Source organism: Sander vitreus, chromosome 15 (assembly GCF_031162955.1).
Source record: "Sander vitreus isolate 19-12246 chromosome 15, sanVit1, whole genome shotgun sequence".
NCBI classification, from domain to species: domain Eukaryota; kingdom Metazoa; phylum Chordata; class Actinopteri; order Perciformes; family Percidae; genus Sander; species Sander vitreus.
In genome coordinates, this window is record NC_135869.1 from 10,831,887 (window position 1) to 10,859,731 (window position 27,845).

The 27,845-nt window shown below is 42.3% G+C and overlaps 1 protein-coding gene across 2 annotated transcripts; it reads right to left on the bottom strand.

Annotated features, from left to right (window-relative positions):
• Positions 1–1,923: 1,923 nt before the first annotated feature.
• Positions 1,924–27,395, bottom strand: setd1a (SET domain containing 1A, histone lysine methyltransferase). 2 transcript variants are annotated; one of them, XM_078268645.1, is made up of 21 exons: positions 27,345–27,395; positions 26,092–26,236; positions 24,983–25,081; positions 24,613–24,883; positions 23,948–24,096; positions 23,575–23,831; positions 21,241–22,957; positions 19,524–20,513; positions 18,991–19,158; positions 18,418–18,502; positions 18,185–18,327; positions 17,908–17,947; positions 17,623–17,812; positions 17,430–17,473; positions 15,439–16,736; positions 14,212–14,560; positions 13,687–13,871; positions 8,959–9,069; positions 5,273–5,392; positions 4,833–4,970; positions 1,924–4,041 (listed from the first exon to the last, which is right to left on the bottom strand). In XM_078268645.1, exons 2-21 carry the CDS (start codon positions 26,227–26,229, stop codon positions 3,868–3,870), a joined length of 6,666 nt encoding a protein of 2,221 aa, XP_078124771.1. In that variant the 5' UTR covers positions 26,230–26,236; positions 27,345–27,395; the 3' UTR covers positions 1,924–3,867. The 2 variants fall into 2 exon arrangements, with proteins under 2 accessions (XP_078124771.1, XP_078124770.1); XM_078268644.1 differs by lacking the exon at positions 27,345–27,395 and adding an exon at positions 27,064–27,338.
• Between the last annotated feature and the right edge of the window lie 450 nt (positions 27,396–27,845).

The window sequence follows — 27,845 nt, forward strand, 5'->3', positions numbered from 1 at the left end:
GTAAAATCAGTGGAATTTCCCTTTAATTGATCACATTTGGCGCTACTGTAAAACTTTTAAATGTTACCTTCTCATTTCTTTAATTTATTCTGCAAGAAATCAAAACAAACTACTCTCAGGTGGGATTTCATGGAACAATATCATACCATAGTAGGTTAGTGTTTCATGTAGATTAGTTCTGGACAAAAGTATTTGGGTACATTTGCTGTTATAAGGCAATACCTTGTGGTACAGGGAACTGTGTTGCACTATGGTTTGAATGTGACTTCACACCAACAAGCAACATCCTACCATTTCCAGTTTCAGCCAGGCTTTTGCAACTCAGAGGAAAACCATACATTACATTTTCCCACAAACAAGTGAAGTGCTATAAACCATTTACATGACAGACCTCAGTTGTCAATGTTTTGCGATATGTTATTAGTAGGTTCTCAACAAAACTCCCTTTTATATTTAGTTGCATGGAAGAACACTCTTCAGATAGACATCTCTGTAGATGACTGGGAGAAGAAATGTCTTCTGGCTCACACAAACTAGAAATACCACATAACTGATACAGTACATTGATGCAGTATAAATGGCTGCTAAGGACTTAAATGACACCATTTTAATCCCAACATTGCTGACAATTTCATTAAATGCAATGAAGGAATTTGTACTCTGTCCAGATGTTCTAAAACGTTTTTGAGCTGATTTCTTAATTGACAGAAAGTGTTGTTCCCATTAAAGGCATACAGTTGTGTTCAGAATAATAGCAGTCCAACATCACTAACCTCATAAATCACATTTTTTGGTAGAAGTGATATTTCTACATGGCAAATAATTTACTAGTAAGTGTTGTAGTCATAGAAACCAACAGACCCAACAGTCATGACATGCATGCTGCTCATTCTGTGTAATTGAATCTGTAATTGAAAGGGGCATGTTCAAAATAATAGCAGTGTTGTGTTCAATTAGTGAGGTGATTGATTCTGTGAAGAAACAGGTGTCAGTTATGGCCCATATTTAAGGAAGGAAGGAAGCAAATGTTGTGCATGCTGGTTATAGTGCATTTCACACTGAAATACTCCGAAAAATGGGTCGTCCCTGACATTTTCTCTGAGGAATAGCAGACTTTGACTAAAAAGTTGATTGGAGAGGGGAAAACATATAAAGAAGTGCAGAAAATGATAGGCTGCTCAGCCAAAATGATTTCAAACGCCTCGAAATGGCATCTAAAGCCTGAACGATGTGGGAAAAAACGCTCAACTACCATTCGAATGGATCGAAGAATAGCCAAAATGGCAAAGGCTCAACCAATGATCAGCTCCAGGAAAATCAAACAAGACTTAAAGTTACCTGTGAGTACTGTTACGATCAGTTAGAAGCCCCCGCAAAGTCCCATTTGCAATCTGGCATTAGAAAAACTGACGTGGACAATGAGAGGTAAAGTTTAAGATTTCATGTAAAAAGTGCACCTTAAAAAAAACAGTCTAGCTCATTTTAACAGAATGTTACACAGAGCAAAGGGTTGCCAGATGTTTGTCAGTCAGACGTACAAAAAAAAACACATCACCTTCTGTGCTGTGAGGTTTACCAGATTTCCCTTTCCTGTTGTCATCTGGTGACTTATGAAATTTGAAGGCCAGATTTTCATCGCTTCCTCTCGTTTCTTTAAACAGGAAATATCAAAATTGCAGGTGCATGGAAGCCGATTTCAACTCTGTAAAAGAGGAAATGGGACTTTGTACTGTAGTTTCCACTAAGCAAACAACTTCCTGTTGAATACGTTTATCAGCTAGTTATTTTAATGTACCTTCTATCTAGCATATAAAACACTTGGCAGTCAGGATCCCTTACATAAGCTACGATAGTCTATTAACTAGTCTACATAATCCTCCCACATTTGCTGAACCACAATGCTCTGAACAGTAGGACACAGAGTCATTGAAAAACATGGTTTTCATTTATTTAAAAAATATTTTAATGCACCATTAATAAAGGGTCCAACGCATTAATACAAGAGAAATATTGCAAATAATATTAAAATAATCAAATTAAAAGGAAAAACATTAAAAAATAAATGAATGGAAGGTATGTACATGTTTCCTCCTCATGGAGAGAGGACAAGGAACAACATATTTACAGCTTGAAATCTGTGTGTTTCTACGAGAAACAAACACCTCTACAATATTTACATGTACTTCTTTGTTTTTTTTTTTCCTTTCATCCTGTAGTAAAGAGGGTTGGTTTGTACTGAAAGGCTTTCATTGAAACAAGAAATATCTTACACATTTTCCTGTTTGGGAGGGAACAAAGTTCTGCTAGTCAAAATAGCGGTTAAACTTTGGACGGCCATAGCCACATGAAAAACAGAGACACAAAACATGGGCCATATGCATCCTACTGTCTGCAACTCATCACAAACCCGCTGTGGCGTATCTATATATACCTTCCACCCACCTACACTGCAAACAGATCGTAAGCAGGACATGTGTTTGCATTAAGCTGATGCATTTTTCAGGGAGGGATGTTTTGTATGGGGCAAACAACTCCACATTCAAATAAAATACATACTAATGGAATCTGGAAAGGCCAACAAAACTGGGGGGAAAAGTAACTTTACAAAACTAAACCTTTGAAAAGACCAAATCAAATAAATGTGCCTTTTAAAAACGTGTAGCACACAGATTGACTGGGTTAAACACTGACCACACATGCTTACTATGACCTGCATGAGTTTGGTGGAAGTCACTGCTTTAAAAGCTGAAGAACTTGCAGTTTGCCGACTGTTGAATTAGGAACAGTCAATATTTGCTTCCTTGGAACTAAACACAGACAAATAGAAGGAGAGATTCTACAAAACAAAACACTTGAACGAGTTCTCATCACAAGAGTTGCTAACATAGCTTTAACTTTGGGGGGGGAAAAAAGAAGAAAAAACACAGGCCAATTCTCTGCTGTGCTGTTCCTGCAGACAAAAATTCAGCAGCCATGTAAAAATAAAACACCTTTAGCTACAACCTAACTGACATATTTCAGGGTGGGTTAAAAACAAAAGACTTAACTCTCATTCAAACAGGAGGTTGTGGCAAATCAGGAGAGTAACGCACAGCAGAGAAGAGAAATGACCCCAGTTTTAATGGGGCTGGTGAATCACAAGCCACTAAGGACAGTGGGTGGGTACACTAAAGCTCATTTCACTGTAAGATACTTACAGCTAATGCAACTAAATAACAATACCATTAATAACAGCAATAGTAATATTATTATATAATACTATGAATTGAAATAAAAAAGCTCCAAAACAATCTTCGCACTTGGAAATCTTGCATAACTGAAGACCAAATTGATGTTGAAGTTTGTCATCTTAAAAGTGCACCCTTAACAAGCGCATTTAAAAACCCTGAATTTGTCAGATATTCCTGTGCGTCTGTGTGCGGATCTGTGTGGATGGGTGGGTGCAGGGAGGGATTTGATACTGGAAGAGTGATCCAGGAAACGCTATTGACATATAATACTGGTGTTCTTTTCAGTTTTTATTGTCTTCCTTCAAACGAATATTGGCATGGAAATAGAAACCTCTTCATGCCTGGCTGCACAAAACATCTTGGTTGGAACATATTAATAATCAATCACCAAATACTGCCACAGAAGAGCTAATGCTGATGCAGAGGCCCACACTCATAGTATTCACATGGTGACAGGTGACACAACCCTCTCACACACTGGCTTGTAAAACTGCCAAGTGAATGAAAAGTGTGTATGAAAAGTGCAAGTGTGTGTGTCTCTGTTTCATAGGTATTGTGAGGACGGGGACAGGGGGTACACTCTGAGGAGGGTGAACTCTGGCTGTCTGTTGCCAAGTGAGGAAGAGAAGCGCGTCCACTAGTTCAATGTCCCACGGCAGTTCTCTGTTCCACACAGGCAAGGAATCTTATTCTCCTCTAGGGGGAATTTGTAGTCGTACGTGATCTCTTCATTGACGGCGATGGCCTGCTTCGAGTAGATCACAATCTTTTTCTGGGACTCTATGGTGATAACCTTGGCATAGCAGTTTGGCTGGAGGAACAAAGCATGAGAGACTGATGAGCAACAGCTCCAGAAAAAAAATGATGCTAAAATTAGTCATATTTCTAACCTGATCTCACAGAATTCCGTGAATTGAACACGGCCCCTTAACTCAAAATCTGTGGCAGTTTCACGGAATCGCAAAAAAATCCGTGAAATGAACACGGATCGCCGAATATTCCGGATCGCCAAAAATTCCGTGATGGGCCCACGGAAGAATTCTGTGAAATGAACACGGCCCCTAAAGTTAAGGAAAAGGTCATGGCTTACGTTTCCATGACACGCGGGACAACAACGGGATGATTGGGTTTAGGAAAAGAAGAACGGGACAGTTGGGTTTAGGAAAACAATGACGGGACGCGGGATAATAACGGGACAACAACGGGACGGTTAGGTTTAGTAAAAGAAGAAAGCGCAGGTTGGGTTTAGGAAACGTGACACGCGGGACACGATCCCCGGTCTCCTGGGTGAAAGTCCTGTGTTGTTTGACCCAACCAACCTCCCTACCTGGATTTTCGGGCTTTCATACTACTCGCTACTGTAGTCGCTCTTAATGCTAGTTCATCTTCTCATTGACTTTACATTGGCATTGTTTTCCGTGGTGGCCACACGGAATTTTCACACATTCTGTGCCACCACCACGTAATGTGGTGCTAACAGTCCGTGATCATTTCACGAAATTCTGTGAGACCAGGCTGCATATTTCATAGCCTGTTAGCTATGAGCGACATCTAAAACACGTCAGATATGGACAAGAGTTGACTGAGGATATTCAGACTCACAGTGCAGCAGTGGTTGATGAATCGTGCCAGGTTGCCACACTTGGTGGCGTCAATAATTGTGTCGTGGTCCACTCTGAATAAGTAGCTGCTTCCGATGCCCTGCTGTGCGTACCGCTTCTCTCGATTGTCAGCCACCATCTGGACACACACATAAACATTTGTTCACATGTCCTATGTTGACAATGAACCAATCACAACATACAGGTATAAGGTGCATGAGTAATGTTTCATATTTACAGTGCTTTATATTGATAATGCACCAATATTGAAATAATGGAAGCTTGCAGATGCATTTGGCATATTCTTACTTATTTTGTAACTGGAAGTGTATAATCACGGCACTAAACTGTTAATATTCATACAACATACTGACTCCATGAGATGTCTGGACAGTTTTGCTTTTAATTCATGACTGGTTCAACAAAGACTGGAGACATTACCTGTCTGATGTTTTGACCCACATACTCAATGACCATCTCATCAGCAGCAATAGGCTCCATGGCAAACAGGCCCCACTCGTGGATCCTGCTGCGTCCAAAACGAAGCCTCTTCTTGCGGTACTGCATAAGGAACGAAAAGACTCACTGTAACAAAGGTCTTGGTAAAAAAGTTAAAAGCATGCAGGTTCTCGGATGAATATGTTTTGAGTTTTCATGAAACTCCAGCCCAGTATATATATATATATATATATATATATATATATATATATATATATATATATATATATATATATATATATATATATATATATATATATATATATATACCTACATATGTGTTTTAGGTGGTTTGTAAGTAAACTCTAAATAAGTCCAGTAAAAATAGCCACCACCCTACAATATGACCACCACCCGTCATTAGGGTATTGATGGTGAGGGGGAACTTTAGGACTGATTTCCTGTTTGTGTGTTCAACACAGGGTTAGCTCTGACACATTTAGCCTTGGAAGCAGGAGAAACAGGGCAGCCTGCGTTGAATGATTAATGCCTTCCTAGTGAGCAAGCTAATCCCACTCATATCCATGACTCAAAAGTGTGCAAAATTAGCAACTTCACTTTTGTAATGGAAGTTTCTGCTCCAGCAGGGGTAGAGTTTTCAAAGTTTAGTGAATGAAACAAATAAGACCGTCGGAGAACTAAACCAAGTTAGGGTTTTGTATTTTATTAAGATATATTTCGAAATATAGGAAGAATAACAGATTCACAAAAAGCACAAACAGCTCAGTGAGTACCGATTCTTCAAATGAGTGAAGGGAAGCACTGAGCTTAAATGCACATTCAAGAAAAGGGAGTGACAATTCAAACATCTATCTACAACAGGACTTTACATTTTCTCACAGGCAGCGTCAAGATGAGGTCAACAGGTTAAAAGCCAAACATGCACATGAAGATACGGATCCTGATAGACACGTTTTAAATCTCCCCGAAGCGTCATAAACCCACTTCATCTAATCTCCTGTCCCCCACTTTCACATCTGGGGTCACATTCCCCATACATCGTAACTGACTAACTATGTGTTAATGAAAACATAAGAATTAAAAGGAACAGTGCTTAAATGGAATTTTTGCCATTACACTTTGAATACAGGACCTCTAATGTGTAAGCAAACTGGCCAATAAACTACTGTAATACACACATATGCAATTTGTACTTAAGATACATTCTCAGAAGTCACCATAGACAAAGTTAGGTTAAGTAAACAGACTGGATTGTCTCGCTGTTTCATTTCCTGCCTGGCTGCCTGAACGGCCCGCGGCTTGCGTGAAAATAGACATGTCACATGTCGCCTTAAATCAAAGAACGCTTAAGGTGATTTGCTGCATGCATAACAATATAAATAGTAATTTCTTTCTAGGTCTGTGTACAAAAAGGATCAAAAGCAGGTATCGTTTGACTGGAGAAGTTTCGAAACTACTCGGTACTGGGTTATTTCGGTTCTAGTCTCGCATTGCCAGACCTACCTCCACAGCGCGGTGGAGTAAGGTCTGGCTACACCGCACATACATTCTGGGATAGAAGGGAAAAAAAAAAAAAAGCGCTCCGAGTTGTTTGCATTCTTTAAACCAATCCCAATCGTCTTGGGCTGCGCTAAGCCGCAAACACAGCGACGGTGGCTCAGCAAAATGGTCTCAGGAAGGAACTTGTTTTGGTAAAACATTTGCACCCAGCGAAAACGCCACATACAATATTAATAAATGAAGTAACTGTTCACACAATACAGTAACGTGAGCTATTTAAATTAGCTGGATACAGGGTTAAACAAAATTAGCTCCTACCAATGTATCGCCGTGTGTATTTCATCTAGGGCTGCAGCTATTGATTATTTTAGTAATCGAGTATTCTACCGATTATTCCATCGATTAATCGAGTAATCGCATAAGAAATACTTTTGTTTTACTGAAGAGCAATAATAAACAATAGTTTGGTTAAATTTTCGGAAAAAGCAACATTTGTGTTGCCTACATTGCTTACAATATCATCTCTCCAAAAACTAAACATATGAAGTGCATTTAAGTGCCATATTACGTTGTAAAATTTAAAAAAAAAACATTTTCTGAAATGACATCAACCTCACACTAAGGCATACATTAAACATACATAAACATGACCTTAAGTTATGCAACTTAACTTTCAGAACTACAAGTTTCATCCTGAGACTGATCTGTATATAGGCCTATATGTAAATATAAGTATATGTAAATATTAGTTATACTAAACCTATTTGTATTTATTTAATTACAATGTCATACAGCTCTGTTACACTTATGCTAGTAGATCGTTGATCAGCTGTTTCTCCGTGAAGAGAGAGAGCGAGAGAGAGTGGTGCGCAACAATCAGCTGTTTCTACGAAGGGATAGTCAACAAGTCGGCTCTTTAGATCAGATTGTGGTCACCACTACGTATTTTCTTGTCTTTGTTTTTGGTAGTTGTTGTGTTTGGTGTAGTTTCATCGTCCATACGACTCCGTGATTTACTTTTGTCAGGTCCGCTTCGTGGAATGGATGAGAAATGTTTTCTGTTGAGATGCTGAAGCATTGACGTCGTGCTATTATTGTGGTAAGCTAGTTCGGTTTTTCAGTAGAGACACTGTACAGAGTTCTCGTTCTAATTACGTTTGAACTGATTCCAAACTTTGGACACTTTCTGTCGTTTTCTCCAGCCTGTCTCTTCTCTTAGCCCCGCACTATTTACGCTTTGGCATGTGTCGCCAGCAGACTGAGCAGCGTCTGGTGTGCGACAATAATAATGATCCGTGTGGAAACACCGTCCGTCAGCCATACAACGTTGGTAACACTGATTTAACGAAGCAAATCATTTTTGCATCGAGGATTTTTTGTAATCAAATTATTCGAGGAATCGTTTCAGCCCTAATTTCATCCATAGCAATCTTCCCATATCGGCCCCAAAATGTCCGTAAACATATTCTCTGTAAATCTTTACAATCATTCCCCAAAAGAACAAAGCAGGTCTGCCTTGTTGCACAATCCAATTGCTAGCTCAAAGGTTGTTGTTTCCCAAAGTGAAAGGAGTTTGAGAACACGACACGGAGAGCAGAAAGTGAGGGACATCTGGCGCATGAGCAATTATCCTGGAAATGTACCTATGTTGATCCAGACTATTTCGGTCCATACCTTAAAAAGGTATTGAGTACCGATACCTATCCCGAATTATTGTACAGAGGCTATATTGTAAAGGTGGTTGAGTTCCTGTCATTTGCACTCATGTGGCTACACCTGCTGTAGATTTGCTGCAGATAAAAACTAAGTCTTATCATGGCAGCTGAAGAGATAGAAATGTTAGACTTAGTAAAGATTAAATCTGTTAAGAAATGAAAGGGGCAGCAACATGAGGACCTTAATTCCACATTTCTGTCATTACCACCAGGCATTGTACAGTGACGTTTTATATGTTTTAATGCTGAAATATGATTTAATCTTATTTCAGGAATTATTAAAATACTATTCTATATCAAAATAATTGTATTGTGAGATTAATACTGGCAAATGCACTTTATTAAAACTGTCTGAAAGGACTGTATACTGCCAACTATAATTCACAACAATGTGTTGTAATTGTAATGTAATTGAGTGGATGCATGAGATACCATGGCTGTAACTGTCCATACCTTAAGCTGGTTGAGTTTGAGCAGGTCAGAGTCCATGACAGCCGTGGTGCCGATGACAGTGAGGAGGCGGCGCTGCTCTGAACGTCTTTCTGATAGCACCCGGTTAGCTCCCTGGCAGGAAACAGACATCAACAGGCTTTACAAAGAGACCACTGACACAATCTTACTTTATCATATGGCCTTGAGCTGTAAGAGACTGAACCAGAGAAGCACTTTGACCTTGATAGTGTGGGTGAGGTTCATTTGGAAACCACACTGAGGCAGATAGGACTGTGAGTAAGAGGAAGGATGAAGTCCATTATGAAGCATTACACCACCAACAAATGCGGGACGTGACTTCTGAAGGCTTTGCATTGTGTTTCTTGCACATGATACAGGGCTCTAGAGTGTGACAGTTCATAAAAATGCAGCGCAGTGACGATACAGACATTTCATAGCCTACACAAGACGTGTGTAACGCCGCTGACCCACCAAAGTGCATTCGACCCGTGCTGAGCCCATTCATAATGAGTCAGCCATCAGTCTGTGAGTGCTTACATACGCTTCAGTCCATCACACTACCCCTCTCTCCCTCTGTTTTTTTTTAGATTTAGGGGGGGGAAATGACATGCAGCAAAGGGACGCAGGTCGGAGTAGAATCCGGGCGTCATCTCTCTCTTTTAATCAGTCTGTTATTGTTGTTGAAAACAAGTGAAGGAGCTTTCTCAGAGAGATATATATATATATATATATATATATCACAATCTGTTTTAATAAAAGAGCTTGTGAAAAGTGGCTTTGACTTAAAACTGAACATTTAGCCCACTTTGTAAAAAAATACATTGCTATATATTGTGTATTCAGCATTAACGGCGACGCGAGGAAAAATTTGGATGCACCTAAATTTTGTGTTGGTGCACCTGAATAAAAAACTTAGTCTGGAGCCCTGTGATATTATCAATTATTAAAATGACATCAATTTACTGTCATGTAGCCTTTAAAACCAGGAAAAGACAACGCTTGCGTCATATTGCGATATTATGAAATCCAAAATGTAAGACGATATCTAGCCTCATATATCGATGTATTACCCAGCCCTATTCCCAGCTCTCAGATGATGTAAACGTATATGTGGTATATACTGTACTTTCGACCTGCTATCTCCCACTAAAGAATCCCTGTCCCTCCCAAAAAAAAGAGAGACAAAAATGGGTCTATTCGGGTCTCAGAGGGTTAATGTGCAGCACTAGCACTTGCTTTTGTGTTCATCTTTTTTATTGGCTTTATGTAGGCCAAATGTTGAAACAATAACTTGACCGACTGAAGGCCGTTTCACATTGTACGCGGCATGCGCTGCGCTCGCCGTTAGGTTGTCCTATTCCCAACTATATTTGGTGTGCTTGCCGCCGGGCTCAGCGCAAATTTACGTCATACATGCGCCAATATTTGAATGCACATCAGATCTGCGTCCGGTGTTTACATCAGACGTGCAGTACATGCGACATTGTGGATACACAGTAGTGATTTGGTGGAGACGATGTTTCTGTCTTTGAAACAAAAGAAAGCCTTGGCACTTGGCCTGGTTGTGAGGAGAAGACGGAGGAAGGCAGCAGGAAGAAGGGTGTGGGTGCACGAGACCCTCAGGTCCAGAGAGCAGTTGGGGGAATTCCGGCTGGTGAAGGAGCTCCGCATTCACTGTGACCGGTGCTAGGGGTACTTTCGGCTCAACAGGGAGCAATTTGACAGTCTGCTGACGAGAGTCGGGCCTACGATTTCCCGGATGTGAACAACATTCCGAAAGCCCATTTTTACAACGGAGCGTCTGGCTATTTGTCTCTCCCTGACGTGTGGCTCCAGACAAGACAGTATGGAAAAGTACTTCCAAGTCCGCCCCTGCACCACTTTTTTTTTATATGCGGTGCAGTTTACACCACTTGTTTTAAGAAATGCACTCACTGTTGTGCAAATGCAATTATGATTTGAAAAATGCACCAAAGTAACTGAGAAAAAATGTAACATAGGATTGTATTTCAGTGGAGACATCAACCTCTCGTCCATGTTCCGTTTGTGGATCCACGTGTATTCTGTGTTTTTGTTGTTGTTTTTTCAGACACTTGAATGCACGTCACAGCGCACCGCGGCCGTGGTCAAACCACGGCACGCGCAAGAGCGGCCAGCCACAAAATGCTGCTTGCGCTGCACTTTGCTCAGCGCAGTGGCAGACCAGTTCTTGCGCACGCAAGCCATTGACAATAATGGCTTTCATAGCCAAACTACATGACTGTGCACCTGCTGGAACAGGTGCGGGGCTACTTTGATCAGGACGTCAGAGATGCAGACTGACGTGGTGTCCAATAACATCTCATTTTGTGCCGAGTCACAGGCAACACTGTACCTCTAAAAACATTGAGGTTATATCAAAACAATAAGCTTTGGGTAACGGAAAATCTGAATGGTGTGTGAAACTTTTCTCCATGGTGTCATTGAGACAAAGCATGAAGCCAGAATGGAAAACACATTATAGGGGAATCCAACCGTTGCATAAGAACACAACACAACACAAATATCAGCTTAAAGGCATACTATGCAACTTTTCCAGCTTCGGTCCCCCTACAGGTTGTCTCAATGGAACTGCAGCTCGCAAGCTGTAGTTCCATTGAGACAACCTGTAGGGGGACCGAAGCTGGAAAAGTTGCATAGTATGCCTTTAATATCCAAATGTTCCTACCATCCCTACTCAATAAACCTCAACTCCCAACATTATACAAGAGGAGCAGTTTTTTTCTTTGAGAAACTAAGAATAACTAAACATTTGGGGAGGTTAAAAGGATAAATAAACTGTGTGCTAGTGGGAGAGAGTAAGAGAGAATGACAAGTGAGTTAGACTCCTAAAAATTATAATTTTAAGAGCAACGTAATACACATGGCATGCATGTGTAGCAGTAAGTTTAAAAATAAATTAATGTCAGGAACAAAACATTTTTGAATCTGGAGGATTTGGTGGACAGAGACATAAAATGTTTTCCCTTCAGAAGCTTTTCAGGATGTAAGGGGTTCTGCATTCAGTTGGTTTTAAAGTCCACTGTTTGTAATCGAGCTTTTAGGTACGTAGCACCTGAATTCTGGAATGCTCTGCCTCCACCCTTACTGTGTTCCGTTTCTAGCTCCATGGTGTTTTTTGCCTCCAACGGCGCCTTCCAGGCAGCTAACCCTAACCCTAAACATAACCATTGCCGCGCTGCCTGGGAGGAGACGTTGGGGGCATAAAACACCAAAGAGCCTGTTTCTATGGATTCTTTTAAAAGTCAGATAAAGACCAATCTATTTAGACAGGCGCTTGGTTAACCTGTTTGCACTTTATGTAGTGTTATATAATTTAAACTGTATATTGCATTTTTATTATGTACTTGTATACTTTTTACGCCCCTGTAAAGTACTTTGTGATTTTATCTGTGAAAAGTGCTTCATAAATATGGCAATATTGAAACCAATTAATAATTTTGTGAGCTCAGTGTTTTTAGAGCACTTGAGACATGTGCCAGCCATCTGTCTCACAGAATAGTTACACTCCTTTAGCCAACTGTGTTGCACAACAATTTTATTTTAGATTTTCTTGTAAAATTTGCACAAACAGGGTTTTATCCTTTGATTTCCACTAACATGTCACATTTTATCTTTTAATAAAAAACTTTATTTGTATAGGAAATTTTTGCAGAGATGCCGCACAAAGTGCCTAAAAAACTTTTATAATTATTATTATTTATTTATTAAAAAATTTATTCTGAGGCTATAATTAACATTTAATTAAATAAATAAAACTTAAATAATGTAAGATGGCATATCAGCTTGTCACAATAATTTCAAAGGAGGAGGTTTAATTATTGAACCATAGATGGTGTACTAGTGGTAAGTCTTTTTGTGTCTAATGAAATTTGCTGTGTACTGCAACCTCCAATTGTCCAAAACCTCTAGACTTGACAAAACAAAATGTATACAAGCTGCATCACTGTTGCACAAATCCATCTCCACCATTCTAAAATCCTCTTTATTATCCCAACCCCCAAAACCTCCAGTTAATCTGAGCCAAATGACTGGGGGTCGATTGCACTTACTTACTTCCCTGCCAATTAAATTCCTTAGGGGTATTATCAAGCGTCATATTAACCATCTATAATAACAGATGTATGAATAATAGTTTACAAAGCCAGCACAGAGCTGGACAATATATTTGTTTCCACAGCATAATCATCTGGAACCATGTTTGGATTTTTTGTGAATTTCCACACAATCAAACCTCCTTTACTTCCACAGCAACTGTCAAGCATTTGAAATCTCATTGCAAAACGGATTCAGTGGGTTTTAATTTATCAAGATGAATGCTGAATGAACATTAACTCAACAAGCAGAGTCCCAGTACCTCAGCCTGCTACTGGATACAATCTCCCTTGTAAGAAATGGACTGACCAAACTTAAAATAGCAGTCTTTGTTAAATGTTCCTTCATAGACTATTCTTGCATTGTTTTGAAAATCCTCCAACTATATCTTTTGTATTTAACTCTCAATAGTTTCCCAATTGCTAGCTTGGTAATGTAAGAACCTCCAACAGACCTAAACAGAAAATGTATTTTTTTTATTAATTGGCAGAACAGTAGAACCACAGATTTGAGTTCATCACGGTTAAACAGATTCCCCTAACAGGAACAGAGTGGAAAAGTAAAGAAAAGAATATGAGTAATAAAAATGCTTACTGAGATGTCGACATTCTCCACCTCCCGTATGACTTGCTCCGGCAGGTCCAGGTCTAGATAGGCGTCCTTCTCCTTGCGGCTGATGGCGTAGTAGCCCTCACTCCTGGCACAACCGGTTACATGCTCACGAAGCTGTCCACCTGTGTTCTTCTTCTTACTACGCCGAGCGTTCGGCAAATTGGTTAGTGCAGCTCAAATGGTCAAGGACAATAGCAGGAAACCATACAGTGATATGAAGACACAACACATTTTATCCATTAAAAAGAAAATCACATTATGTAGGCTACTTATTGGTTGAAAACAGCCAAAGCTTGTTTGGACATTGGTTACTGGGGTTAAGTTCCATGGTGATCACACACACACACACACACACACACACACACACACACACACACACACACACACACACACACACACACACACACACACACACACACACACACACACACACACACACACACACACACACACACACACACACACACACACATATTTAATGCAGAAGTAAGTCATTGAAAAGGATATTAGTGTGGTTGACCCAGTGAGTATCATTGAGCCAGTCAGAGCTGTGGTTGTCCTGCAGCAGCTTCTCATAAGTCTTCTTTAGCAAACTCAAGTCTTCGCTGTCCAGACCGGAGTTCCAGATGTCATACAGGATGGTCATCTGCTCAAACTCACTGCGGTTGTCGAACTTAATTGCTGGTAGCTCGGATGCTGGGACAGGTTTTGGCCCGCGCTGGGATGTTGTTATCCCTGCCTCCTGCAGAAAGAGGCGCTCACTCTTCCTCACATCTTCAACCATCTCATCCTCTGTGTCTGAGCTGGACAGCTCCCCAGACTCAAGCTCCTCCACGTCCACGTCTTCCTCAGAGTCCTGCACAGAGGAAGAGGAATCTTACTACCAATGAACTTTGAATCAACACAACTAAGGAAAAGCACTGAGGCTGGGGGCGCACGCACACACGCATGCACGCACGCACGCACGCACGCACGCTCCCCTGCCCCAGTCATCTGGTCCATAAACATTTTGGACCAATGGCTAAATCTTGTTAACTAAATTATTCATATTTTGACAGAATGTATGTGCAGGATAATTAAAAAATTTTATGAAAATATAACATTAATTTTCATGGGAAACAAGCACAGGTGCTGTTCTGCTCAGCATTCAAGGAGGTGGACTACTGTTTGAACCATCCTCTGGTTACTAAATTGATCACAAGAGAAAAGATGCCTCAGGATCTGTCTGAACCAGCTCAACTGATGACACTGATAGATCCTGTCCTGTACGTTTGTTTTGCAGTAATTAGTTGAAAAAGCACGCTGCAAAACAGAAAACCTGTTTACCAGTTAAAAACCTGTTTTCCAGTTAAAAGCAAATGGCTCACTCAGTCACAAACAGCCTGGCATGTGTGAGGAAAACTCACTGCACAACAATAGTAGTTCTGCAGCGTGTTGGTATTCCCATTGATTACAAGCCCAATAACACAATTTCATATAGTTGGGGAGATTTTGTGCATGCACGAGACACAGTAAGAAATTAAATACAGCCAGTTCTTTTCTGAGGAAAAACATGATGACACGACTAAAAAAAATAATGTGTTATCCTTAGAGAAACCTAAACCTGGACCCACAGATGAGTCATATTTTTTTGGTGTCAGACACATTGTTACCTATGACACACCGTTTATGGTTAAGAAATACACAAACAAATACACAAACATTTACAGGAACAAAGCAGAAGTTCCTACGCACCTCTAGTTTCCGTTTCCTCTGTTTCTTGCCCGGATGCTCCTCCTGTTTTTTTGTGTGATGAACCTCAAGGTTTTCTTTGTCTTTTCTTCTCCTCTTTTTGCTCTTGTCCTTTTCAAGTTCGAAACCTTTGCCAACCATGATCTTCTTCTTTGACGATGGAGGTAGAGCTGCAGCCTGGCCCGCATCCTCAGACTCACAAAGCACTCCCCCCAAGTATTCTCGTGTGTCTCCTCTGGGTGGTTGCCCTTCTCCAATGACCTCCTCTGGCGCTTCAAGCACCCCAGAAATAGCGTTGAGGTCTGCTGGGAGCAAGACAGAGGAGTCTTGTTTGGAGGAAGTCCTTTTGGTACCGGACGGTACTGGGAGAACAGGGGGTTTGCAGTAGTTGTGCTCCATGAGGACAATTACACCCTCTGGGCTTATAACCAGGGCCAGTGACTCTGAGGAGAAGAGATCCTCTTCCATCTTCTGCTCTTCTGCCTCATCAGATGTCTCTGTCTCCTCTGAGTCCCCAGCATCAGGGTCCATTTTCAAGGCTACGTCAGCCAACACAGACAGGTCAGTGGCTGAAGCTGAGGCCAGCTGCAGGAGGCTTGATGCCCCTAGCTGCTCTCGGAGTCTCAACCTCTGCTCAATTTCTTCCTCATCCTCGTCTTCCTCTCTGAGGGAATGACAGGAGGAAGCAGACAAGCTGGTCGTCCGAGGTCTGCCTCTGGACCGTTTGTTGACGGGAGTTGGAGGAGGGGCCTCCTCGAAGGCCATCCTGCACATAGAGGCGTGGTCCAATGGCAGGTTCTGCACAGTGCGGCACACCATAACAGGTGGGATGGGAGATTTGGGGGAGTCTTTTCCTGCACCCCGTTTTCCAGGGGATTTGACAAGGGTGGTCTGAGGAGAAACAGGTGGTCCCTTTTTGGACTCATCAGAATCTTGGGTTCGTCCAGACGGGGGCACGATGAGGGCATTGCCTTCCCCTGGTTTGGAGGCAAAGGGGAGCAGTTGGATGCCGTGAGAGGGACGAGCCGAGGGGGACAGGGAAGAATTGACTGGGGAGTCTGGGGGCCTTCCAGGGGAGAGAAGAGTAGATTCACCCGTCAGCTGTGAGGGAGATGGAGATAGCGGTGCAGTCGGCAGCTGCGTTTTTCCGTCATTCTCGCCTGTGGAGAACGAGACAGTCTTCCTGCGTTTCTTGAGAGGGGGCACAAGAACAATAGGAGACGAAGGACGCGGGTATGGCGGCGATGGCGGTCGCTTGGTAGGTGCTGCTGTTGTATCTGCTTTGCTGTCCTTGGCTTCACCTGAGAGAAAATATGAGAGTTTAGAAAGACTGATCCAAACTTAACACAGTGCAATTGCTGCACTTTTTTAAAAAGCTGTAAAGCAGCTGTTTTGCCCAACAAGGCATTTATTTGTATTTGTTTTTAAAGATTATTTTTTGGGCTTTTCCGCCTTTAATTTTTGACAGGACAGCTAGACATGAAAGGGCAGAGAGAGGGGGAAGACATGCAGGAAATTATCACAGGTCGGATTCGAACCCTGGACCTCTGCGTCAAGGCATAAACCTCTCAGTATATGTGCGCCTGCTCTACCACTGAAGCAACCCGGCCACACCCAACGAGGCATTTTTGAAACGGGAAAAAAATAGTCTAGGCATATTTCGGGCCAGAAACACACGCATGTTCAATTTCTCTGGGTTGAGGTAGCTACAGCCCAGGATGTATGGAGTTGATATGGCAAAAAGTGACAGCCGCCACTAGCATAGCTTTAGCCCAACAGTCCGACCAAAAATCATGTGTACAATTACAATTTGGCACATCTAAAAAAAATAAAAAAAATAAAAAAATAAATAAATAAAAAAAAGAAACCGCAATTACGTAAAAACAAAATTGCGATTATGTAATCATTGTTACAGGCCTAGGTTGATGGTCGTTATTTTTGCATTTGCTGAAGTGATATGCATTTGTTAATGTTAATGAAGTCTTCTGACTAACCTGTTTTAATCTCTGCCTTTGAAACAACAGCTGCGTTATTTTCCCTGAGAAAAAAAAGACAACATTAAAGCCAGCAATGACATGATGAGAAGAACATTTAATGAAATTAAACTGACAAAACGTATTTCTGAGGACAGATATTAGCCACGCTCAAAGATAACATGGACTAAACACAGAATTTCAAACTTCATACCTGCCATGTTTCTCAGTTGTGCTGTCCATGGTTGACTCATCCATGGAGTCTGGCCCTTCACTCTCAGCCATCTCTCCTTCCTCTTCATCCTCATCTTCAGAGGAAGATGAAGACGAGGATGCTGAAGAGGAAGAACCCTCAGAGGATGAGGAGAGGCTCTCATCATCACTATCAACACTAAGGGCATCATCTAAAAAAAAAACCAGACATTTGGTATCATTACTGACTTAACTAAAAGTAAACAGAAATAAATACATAGTAATAAGATTACAGGTTATGATTTACCATCAGACTCCTTTTCACTTTCTTCATCCTCTTCATCCTCCTACATAAATATAAAAAAGGTTGTAGTTACAACTCTAAAAGATCACAGTGAAATGCTGCCATCTAGCAAATAATAAGAGTAAGAACACATTTGTTATCAAACGTGTTGACAGAAAACAAATATAAAATTCAACTATTTACATGCCATATGAATCAAACATCATTTCTTGTTCTTGAGCTTATTTGTATATTGTTGTTTGCTTTCAAAAAAAAGACTGAATTAAAAGAACACACATACCTTTTCAGTTGAGGAGCCATCAGAGGTTTCCTCTCCCTCACTGCCAAGCTCCCAAGGTTTACGATTTCTTGGCCTCTTTTTCCTCCTCTTGTTGTCCCGCTCAGCTCCATGTCTTTTTACCTCTGGCATTCTCCCCTCAGCAGCTGGAAAGAAGACACCAATTCAAGAGTTAAATGCAGAAATCCTATTAATCCAACCCTTCTTTTAAAATTTGCAACATCAGCTTAGCAAACCTTCATCATCCTCGTCTGGTGGGGTCGAGGGTCGCGGCCTTTTCATGTCTCCCTGGTCAAGCTCCTGAGGTTCTTTCCTCTTTACCTGAACAATTGGACACCAACAATATTTTTTACAAATCAACCAAACAGAACCATGGATGGACTTTTTGGGTTATTTTGGGCTATTTTTGATAACTACGATAAGCTTATACTACAAAATCTAACAATACAAAAAACTATAGCATTTTCCATATCAATAAATTACATTTCCATTTTGTACTGGACAATATGGAGATAAAATCTATGTTCTATGTTTATATAACAGAGGTCCTGGCACTAAACATATCTACAATTTTAATTCGTGACCAGTACTGTTAGGGAATGTCTTCCTTAAATATAAAACAATGGTTCAAACGGAGGGCATGCAATGACAGTGATACATTTCTTGGTAACCGTAAAACGACAGACACTAGCCAATGTGTGTATGTATTCAAGAGGGGTAGAAGTAGGTGTTTTAATTTATCAAATCACAGTGTGAGCTGTCGAACATAGAGATACAGTCCCAGATTGGCCTCAGCATGGTGCTTTTACCTTGAAGGAAGGCAGTCGTAGTGCTCCTCGGAGAGACAATCCCTCCATGCCACCACTCTTTGCCCAGTCCACAAGAGACGTTAGAGGCTCCCGAGGACGGTTGACCTTTTCCTCTTTTTTCTCATCATCCCGTAAGGCAGACATTCCTCTAACCATTGTCTGGAAAGGCTAGAGGAGAAAAAAAAAAAAATACAATTACAATTTGTATTTATTCCTCTTTTTTATTTCACACTATAACGGTAATCCATGATCAACGTGGTCAGCAGCAGCATCTTGCTACTGAGAATGAGGAGGGCAAATTCAAAATTGATAAATGAAGAAAGCTAAATTTGTGGCAAAATGCATTTAAGGACAGGTAAAGATGTTGATGGTAGTTTTAATCTGAACATAGAATTTATTTTAAACAGATTTAATCAGAGTTTAATGAAACAAACAAGTGAAGAAGGCAATATTTCTTACCTTCACACAAAAACCAAAACAGCAAGCTTAAAAACTACGACATCACCAGCATTGTTGTGATTAGTCTTCCTCACCTTGGCCTTGGTCTCTTTCCTCTCCCACCACTCGTCAAAAGTTGCAAAGGCAACATTCTCCACCATTTTGCGGTTCAGGTCCCTCTGCATAATGTTTTTCATTTCCTGGATTAGAGTGGCCATGGCCATCTGCACTGTGGCTTCATGCGGATTTTCAGCCAACATGGGCATCTCCTGCCCTGAAGCCCTGTACTCTTCCTCCCCAGGCAGCATGGTGCCATAGCCGGGTGGGGGCATGAAGGAGGGATAGTGTGGCTGTAAAATGTGTGGTGGCCAGCTAGTATGGGGAGGCGGGATACCATGGTGTGGAGGGGGTGGTATCTGAGTGCTGTGGGGGTCAGGGTAGGGGTAGGGCATGTGGGGGGGCATGTAGCGGTGGTCCTGGTCATAATGAGCGCCCGCCCCGCTCCCTTCTTGGTCCATGTAGGGGTGGTGTGTGTGGGGTGGGGGCATAGAGTGGAGATGGTAGGAGGTGTAGTCTGCAGTGGCTGCCTCACCAGGGCCTGGCGTGCCGTTGGATGACGACATGCGCAGTTGGTGAAGGCGACTTAGCATGTGGGTCTGCATTTGGAAAGACATAGGAGCTCCACCGCTGTACTGGTTCATCAGCTCCATGGACGTGGCATAGTCATACATGTGAAGGGGCATGGGAGGAGGATACTCAGGATGCAGCTCCATGTGCGGTAGGGGGGGGATCCCAGGGGGTGGTGGGGGCTGGAGGGAGTAACCAGGGGGAGGTGGAGGAGGCAAATGAGGAGGGTAGGAAGGTATGGGAGGGTGCATGGAGGTGCCAAAGTGCTGTGCAGAGTCAGAGATGGGTGGGGGCGAAGATGAGGGGTCCGTTTTTTGTGAAGGCATGGCAGCCTGGGATGAAGAGGGTGAGGAACCTGAGGTGACCGAGGGTTGGTGAGTGGTCACCGTTGTAATGGTAGTCTCCTCCTCCTCCTCCTCTGAGATCTCCATGTCTTCACCTGAGGAATGAGGGGAGGACTGAAAGAAAAGAGAGTTTACAGTTTTAAGTTGGGAAAGTGTTTAAGTACCATCCACAGTGATAACCACACTCAAAAGTGGGGCTAAAAAGATAACTCAAAACCACAGATTGAGAAAGTGTACTGTGGGAGAGGAACATATACATTCGATAACCACAAAAACAAATAAAAAGTAAAATTACAATTAAAAAAGAAAGAAAAATAATAATTTTATATATATATATATATATATATATATATATATATATATAGATAGATAGATAGATAGATAGATAGATAGATATATATATATATATAAAACGCTTAGTTTGTGCCCAGTATTTTTGTGTTTTGTGTGTAACTTCTTACTGAAGTTGTTTTTTCTTCTATGCTCTCTTTTTCTTCCTTTGTTTGCAACCTTTAATGTGCATATTCTTTTGCATGTGTGCATTTTTAATAAGCATTTTTATAATTTACAAAAATGTTTTTTCATATTCAACATACATAAAACATTTTTTAAATGTTTATTATTTTGGGTTGCTTTTACCAAAACAGTAAGCTTCCCATCCAATGTTACAGGCCAACTGCACAAAAAAAAATAAGCCGCCTGTATGCTACTTCAACATCAGCATTGTTTAGCATACTTTGGCAACAAAGTGAGAACTATGCTACTTTTATTTGTCAGGACAAAATGCAGTTGAAAGCTGACCCCTGAACCCTTAAGCTTCATTACGTGCCACTGGTCTTACCTGACTCTGTCCATTGTAAGGTGGTGTGTGTGCTCCTTTCCTGCTCAGTGTATCAGCAGATCCAGCCTGTAAAGATTCCTCCTGCAAAGCGCCAGTCCCACTGAGGCCAACTTGGGGCTGGGGTTCCTCTGGGGGCAGGATGTGGGAAGAGTATGTAGAAGAGGATGGTATGGTTGCTGTAGGTACAGTGGGACTCTTCCTACCTTCTCCCCCCTTTCCCCGTTTTCTTCCTCTGTGGACATCTCTGTCTCTTTCCCCTTTCCTCCTGGGGTCCTTCTCCCCATTGTCTCCCACCTGATTACCACTTGTGTGCTCCCCTGTTACATCACCTGACCCACCTCTTCGCTCTCCTCCATCCCCACGTATGCCCCTCTGCTTTTCCTCTTTCCTATCTTCCTCATCTTCCTCATCAGAGGCAAGGAAAGAAAACTTAGCCTTTTGTTCCTTTAGGAGCATCTCAATACGAGAGTCAAGGCTGCTGCTGTGGTAGACAAACGGTAAACTCTCATTTGTGGAATCTGGCTCTGGGGAGGAGGAGTCACGTTGAGGGGGCGGTGGGGAGCTGGAGGAGGAGGGAAGATGATGGGGGAGGGAGGTAGAGGAAGGGGAGGTAGAGGAGGAAGCGATGGAGGGGCGGGGTGGGGAGGAAGGTGGGGGCGTCTTAGGCGGTGCGGGTGGGGTGCTGGGGCGGCGTTTGGGCTTTGACCACTGCTCTTCGCGTGCTGGACTATCCTGGTTGAAGTCCAGTGTTCCAAGTGTCTCAGCTACAGCCGCTGCGATGACTGAGGCTGGCGGGAGGGGGGGTGGCGCAGGAGGAGGTGGAGGCGGAGGTAGAGCACTGTGGTGACTAGCGTGGTAGTCTTTGTCAGCACCAACGGAAGGCAGAGAGCCCCTCTCTGCGAGGCTTGTGCCCCCTAGACGGTTAGAAGCGTCCAATCCCTGAGAAGGGGCTGGGGCAGGCTCTTTGGAGGAGTATGCAGAATAAGATGAGGGGGGAGGAGACATGCTGTTAGAGGAAGAGCGGTAGGAGTTGGAATTGTATCTAGGGTCAGAGCTGTTGGAGTAGTCACTGTCTCTGTCCCTGTCTCTATCTCTATCTCGATCTCTGTCTCGGTCCCTGTCCCGGTCATGGCTGCTTCTTCTGCGGCTGCTGCTGCTGCCATGGTGGTTGTGAGAATGGTGGTGGTTGCGGTGTCTCTGGTGGCTGTGGTCACCTGATCGGGAGCCCAGGCTGTCTCGCCGGTACACCCTGTCATCCCTGCGATCTGAGTGGTGATGAGAGTGATGTGAATGGTACTTTGTGGAAGAGTTTGTGTCTTGCTGGTGGTGGTAAGATGACCTTCTGGAGCCAATCCCTGCTGCCCCATAGCGCCCCCCTGAGTCTCTGTCACGGTCCCTCTCTGACAGTGGGGGCTGATCATATTGGGTGGCAAGAGGTGGCGGAGGCATTGAGGAGTGGTGTGCCATGTGTTGCCCAGGCCCTCCAACATTAGGGTATGGGGGGTAGCATGGCGGCTCGTTGGGACGGTATGATGTGGTTGGGGGGTACATAGGGCGACCTCGGTGATACACTGAAGGTTCCTGTGCATCCTCAGAGTAGCGAGACACTTTGAATCCTCCGACAGTAGATGAGACTGCAGAAGACGAAGACGAGGAAGGTAGCATGTCCTGGGGAGGGTAGCCGCTGCCCAACGTGCCGGTGTTGTAGCCAGTATGCCTGAAAGACACAACTTAGTAATTACAAATTATTGTTGACTGAGATTCACAAACTCTGACTGCCAGTCTTCCACCAACTACCTATGCCACCACTGCCAGTTGCACTGAATGATCAAAAGCATAAATGTACTTACTTAATGTTATTTTAGCAATTTATTGTCACCTAGCAGCGATACAGTAAATTGTAACAACACAATATTCTATGCAGAACTTAATAATGTTGAAATACTTGTAATGTAATAGTGGCAAACATTGGTACACTGTCCAAACATGCAGTCCATGCAACATACTGTAGATGCTGCAAAGACCCCTGGTAATTTCTGTTGCTTTGTGAGCTGAACAACAATAGGATTATAAGAGTTCACAGATAAGGTATGAAATGTTATTAACTACATTAACATGGTAGTATAATTGCAATTAGTAATACAAAACTGATGTATAAATAACAAATGATTTGTGAAATTATTTCTTGCGGTCTCATAAACTATGATTTGATAATGTACGAATAACAACGTCAAGTGTCTCAGCCTTGACTGAGGGACCTCAATGATAACAACAGCACCAAGGCGATGGTAAAATGTTGACGTGAAACTCTCTATAGGACAAATAACAACTAACCTGCCGCCGGTGTAGCCCGAGTCTTGTGAGAAAGGAGTCCCAGATCTGGAGCTGTAAGGTGTTCCTCCTCCACCACCCTGAGATGAAGCAGTGGAGCCTGGAGTGAAGGTGCCAGCCATGGAAGAGGGGGGCGTGTCCAGACGCTGATCACTGTAACCAGTATCAGAGCAAGGGGTGGCGCTTCCTGATGTGAGGGCCTGGACGCCTGCTGCCAAAACCGCAAGCTCACTGGAGAGCCTCCGCCTGATTTCTGATGACTGGGCAGAAAAAATATAAACATATATTAGAATTTAGAAAGTTGTCTTCATATGCAATATCAACTTTAGATGATCATTATAAATGAAGTAACAATTACTGTATGCTGTGACAATACCGTGTCAGGCTGTGGCTGTGGCGGTGGCTGTGTCTGCGTTGGGGCCTGAGGCTGGAGCCTGTCTGTCAAAGCCTTGCCTCCCAGGGGCACAGTCTGAGGAGTGTAGGACCCGTTTACTATCAGGTCGTAATACTTCTGCCTCTGCTGACCTGGGTAAATAAACAAAAGCCACAGAAAAATAAATTCAGGCTGTCAAAAATGAGCTCACCACAGACATAAACAATATCCACTTATAGTGATGATTCCAAGACAAACTCCATCAGGTTTAATTGTCTCCATCAAGAGCCAGCTAATGTGTTTTTGTTAGCAGGACATTTCAAAAGTTTGTGGAAGGTTAAGGGCATAAGCTTTTCTTTAATTAAATAAAGAACTGGCAAATATATCTCATGATTGTGTTTCCCTATGTATATTACTATGTAAATCTGTTTATACAGATCCAGGTACAGAGGAAAAATGTCCTAACCTTTTCAATAATAAAAAATTACAAATTTGACAGTTTGAAAGACAGTTGTGCGTAAATGTGCTTTCATGGACACAAACACAATTTGAAACCAAAATCTTAAATGTGTTACATGTTTATACTGACTTATTATTTGTCACTGTACAGAATTTGCTATAAAAAGTTTCTGAATCATCACTGTGATAACTGGAGGCGTTTAGCTTACCTTTTATATCCAGTTGAGCATGAATGATGTTACCCATGACAGAAGTGTTGTGTAGCTGCTTGACTGTGTCCTTTGCTCCTCTGGTGCTGGTAAACAACACTCTGGCCAGGCCCAAGTGCTTCCTGGTCTTGGGGTGAAACAGGATCTCCATCTCCTCCACCTCACCAAACTTGGCACACATTTCTGCCAAGAAGGGCTCCTTGATATTGTCATTGAGTCTAGCAAAGGTCACCTCCTTGAGAGGTATAGGACCCACATAGAACTCATCAAGCTGTGAAGAAAAATTACAAAATTAGGGAGAAGAACTTGCCATTCCAATAGATGAAGCTGCTTGGAATGTATGAAATAAACATTGACCAGCTGTTCTCACCTTAAACTTCGGCACTGGCAGGGACAGTTCTGTATACCTGGACCATAGTCTTCGGGGTCTAGGGTCCCGCAGATCACCCACGGGAGGAAATCCAGAGTCCTGGAAAAAATTTACATTAGGAAATTCTTTGGTAACACTTTACTTGAAGGTATCTACATAAGACTTGTTTATAATGTTTATGACATGTTCATGACAGTGTCATGTAACTCTTATGTAGATAACTTCAAGTAAAGTGTAACCAATTCTTTCTTCCCATCTACCTCTTGCAGAGAGATGAACAGAAGAGACATGAGCTGCATCTCATAGCCCTTAAATTGCCTCCTCGAGTCCTCCACCTGCCTCCCTTCCTCGGGTCTCAGTCCCTCCCACAGAGCAAATCATGGGGAGAGAGAGGCAATGAGCAAATGTGTTGTAGGGGAATGAGAGGTCCTTTCCTCTGAATAGTCACATGAATTCATCAGCTGTGTGGGCGGAGTTAGCAGCTCCTTCAGCTGCACGGCTTCCAGGGAAGGCTGCTCTTGTGTATCCTCGCCTATAGCTCCTCTGTGATCCCTCCTCGGAGCAGAAATAAGGGCTTTGAGACGGCCTTTACCGAGGAGGGACAGAACAACTTCTGGGTCAGCCGAGGACCGAGGAGCGATGAGCTATCAAATAAGGGCCAAGAGATGCAGCCATGGCGTGCTGATGATCGCCAGCCTCCTTTTTGCTCTGCCCTGTTCAGCTCTGTTTGGATTGCACCTTACCATCAACCTGTTAATTTTCTATTAGCCTTGCTGTTAACTGTTTACTTTTTGGCATGTTTATAGTTGGAATTGCACCTTACTGTTAACCAGTTATATTTATGACACGTACCATTACTCTGTTAATAACATGATTACATTTTTGGCATTGTGTACATTTGGTTTTTGAACCTTGCTGATATTTTATTAGTGCTAATATTTTGTTTATTTGCACTCTTTATATTTGCATTCTGTCCCACTTTGTATTGCAATTGCTGCATAACAATTTACCTCAGAATATATAATATTTTATCTTGCATTATACAGGTTGCAGTTCAAATATACAATTTTAGGCACACACTTTATAAAGAGTAAAAACATGTAACTCACTGGCACACTGAAATGCACTCCATCATATCTGTAGATTTTCTGTGCAACCCGTCGAATGGCTGGGTCCTGGACGAGTTTGTAGCTTTTCCACTGCAAACTGACAGCTTTTTGTGAATCTACCCCACCGTCTGGATCCATCCTACAACTGAGTGTCAAAAGACAACCATGATTTCACCCAATGCAGCAGCTACTGTTTGGGGACAAACCCCCGTCAGAACCACCAACACCACCATTAGGGGCGAAGCTGTAACAAATTAGCTGCGGAATAGAGATATACTGATGTGAAATGCTGCAGTAATTACACCCGACGTATATTTGGCCGCTGGCAGTTACGGGCATACAGTGGTATGTTACATCCATAAATCGTTTGTTACGTTACCATACAGTGGTATGGTAACGTAACATGATCTGCGTCACATCAGTTAGCCAAACATGAACTTTTCTGACCACTGTCTGTTAATAGTAACATTCAATGCAGAGGACAAATTAATTAGCAGAATAATAATAAGGACGTTCTCAGTCTCGACTAAGATGCTGCGTGCTGTCAAAACAATGACCAGCGTTACGTCACTGAGCAGTTAACGTTAGTTCAGTTAGCTAGCAACATGCTAGCTGCACCAACAAAATGCAAAGAAACTAGCTGTTTTCCAACGTCAAAACAGAGTTCACGTTAAACGCATAATACATCGGGTGCCGAACTATTCTGCAGGAGCAACATAATCGGTAGCTTTTGGGTTAGTAAACGTTCACTAATGTTAAATTACTTATGCCTTCTCGCTGTAGCTAGGGCAAGTTAACGCTGCCGTTGGCTAATGCTAACTAGCAAGAACATCAAGTTAGCAGTCAAACTCTGATCGTGTTGCCCCCCCGCCCACATCGGTAACATTTACCAGTGACATTCATGTTGTGCACCTCTCTTAGAGGATCTACTGAGTTGTTTTGACCTCCGGTCGGCCTAAATTCATACCCCACCTCTTCGAGACCTACTGCCCGCTCATCCGAAAGTAGCAGCCCGCCGCTGCAGTGTAGCAGCTACATCCACCAGGCCCGGGAGACGAACAAGAAAACACAGAGCCTCTAACAGAAAAAGGACATCTCCGACCCGGCGCTAAAGCAAAACTGACGAGCTAATACGATGCCGCTATCATTCCGGTAGTTAGTCCAGACAACAACACGCTTCTCCTAGCAGCGAAGCCATTGTTTTCGCTTTAAAATCCCTATATTGTTGAGAGAGCGGCCATCGCGTAACCAACCTGAAAGCCTCGCCTGTTCTCCATCAGTGTATGCGAATGCAGCTTACGATTCCTGACCGGCACTTTCTTCAAACGCGGTTACTAAAAATGAAAAATACGGAAGCCACTTACTCGACACACCATGTGAATATAATAAAAATGAAAATATTTTGTATGAATAAACGACTGTATTTTACCAATGGTCAAATTTCTACAGTTGAAAAGATATGTTCGAATCTGCTCATGCAAACCCAAGCCCAGGAAAGTGATCAAAGCGCCTCCTAAAGGCTGATTAGTGACAAATCAGCTAACGCAAACTAATGATTCTTTTGATTTATGAACCAAGTGGTGCAGTTCCATATGTCAATGTGCAGTTCTAATATTTATATATTTCAATTACTGATGCATTAACGTTTAAGCTTTTAATGTTGTAGCTGGTTAAGGTAGACAGTGAGTGTACATTCTATCAAGTAGCCTACTGTACTTAAGTATAATTTTAAAGTAATGCTTTAAGAGTAGTAG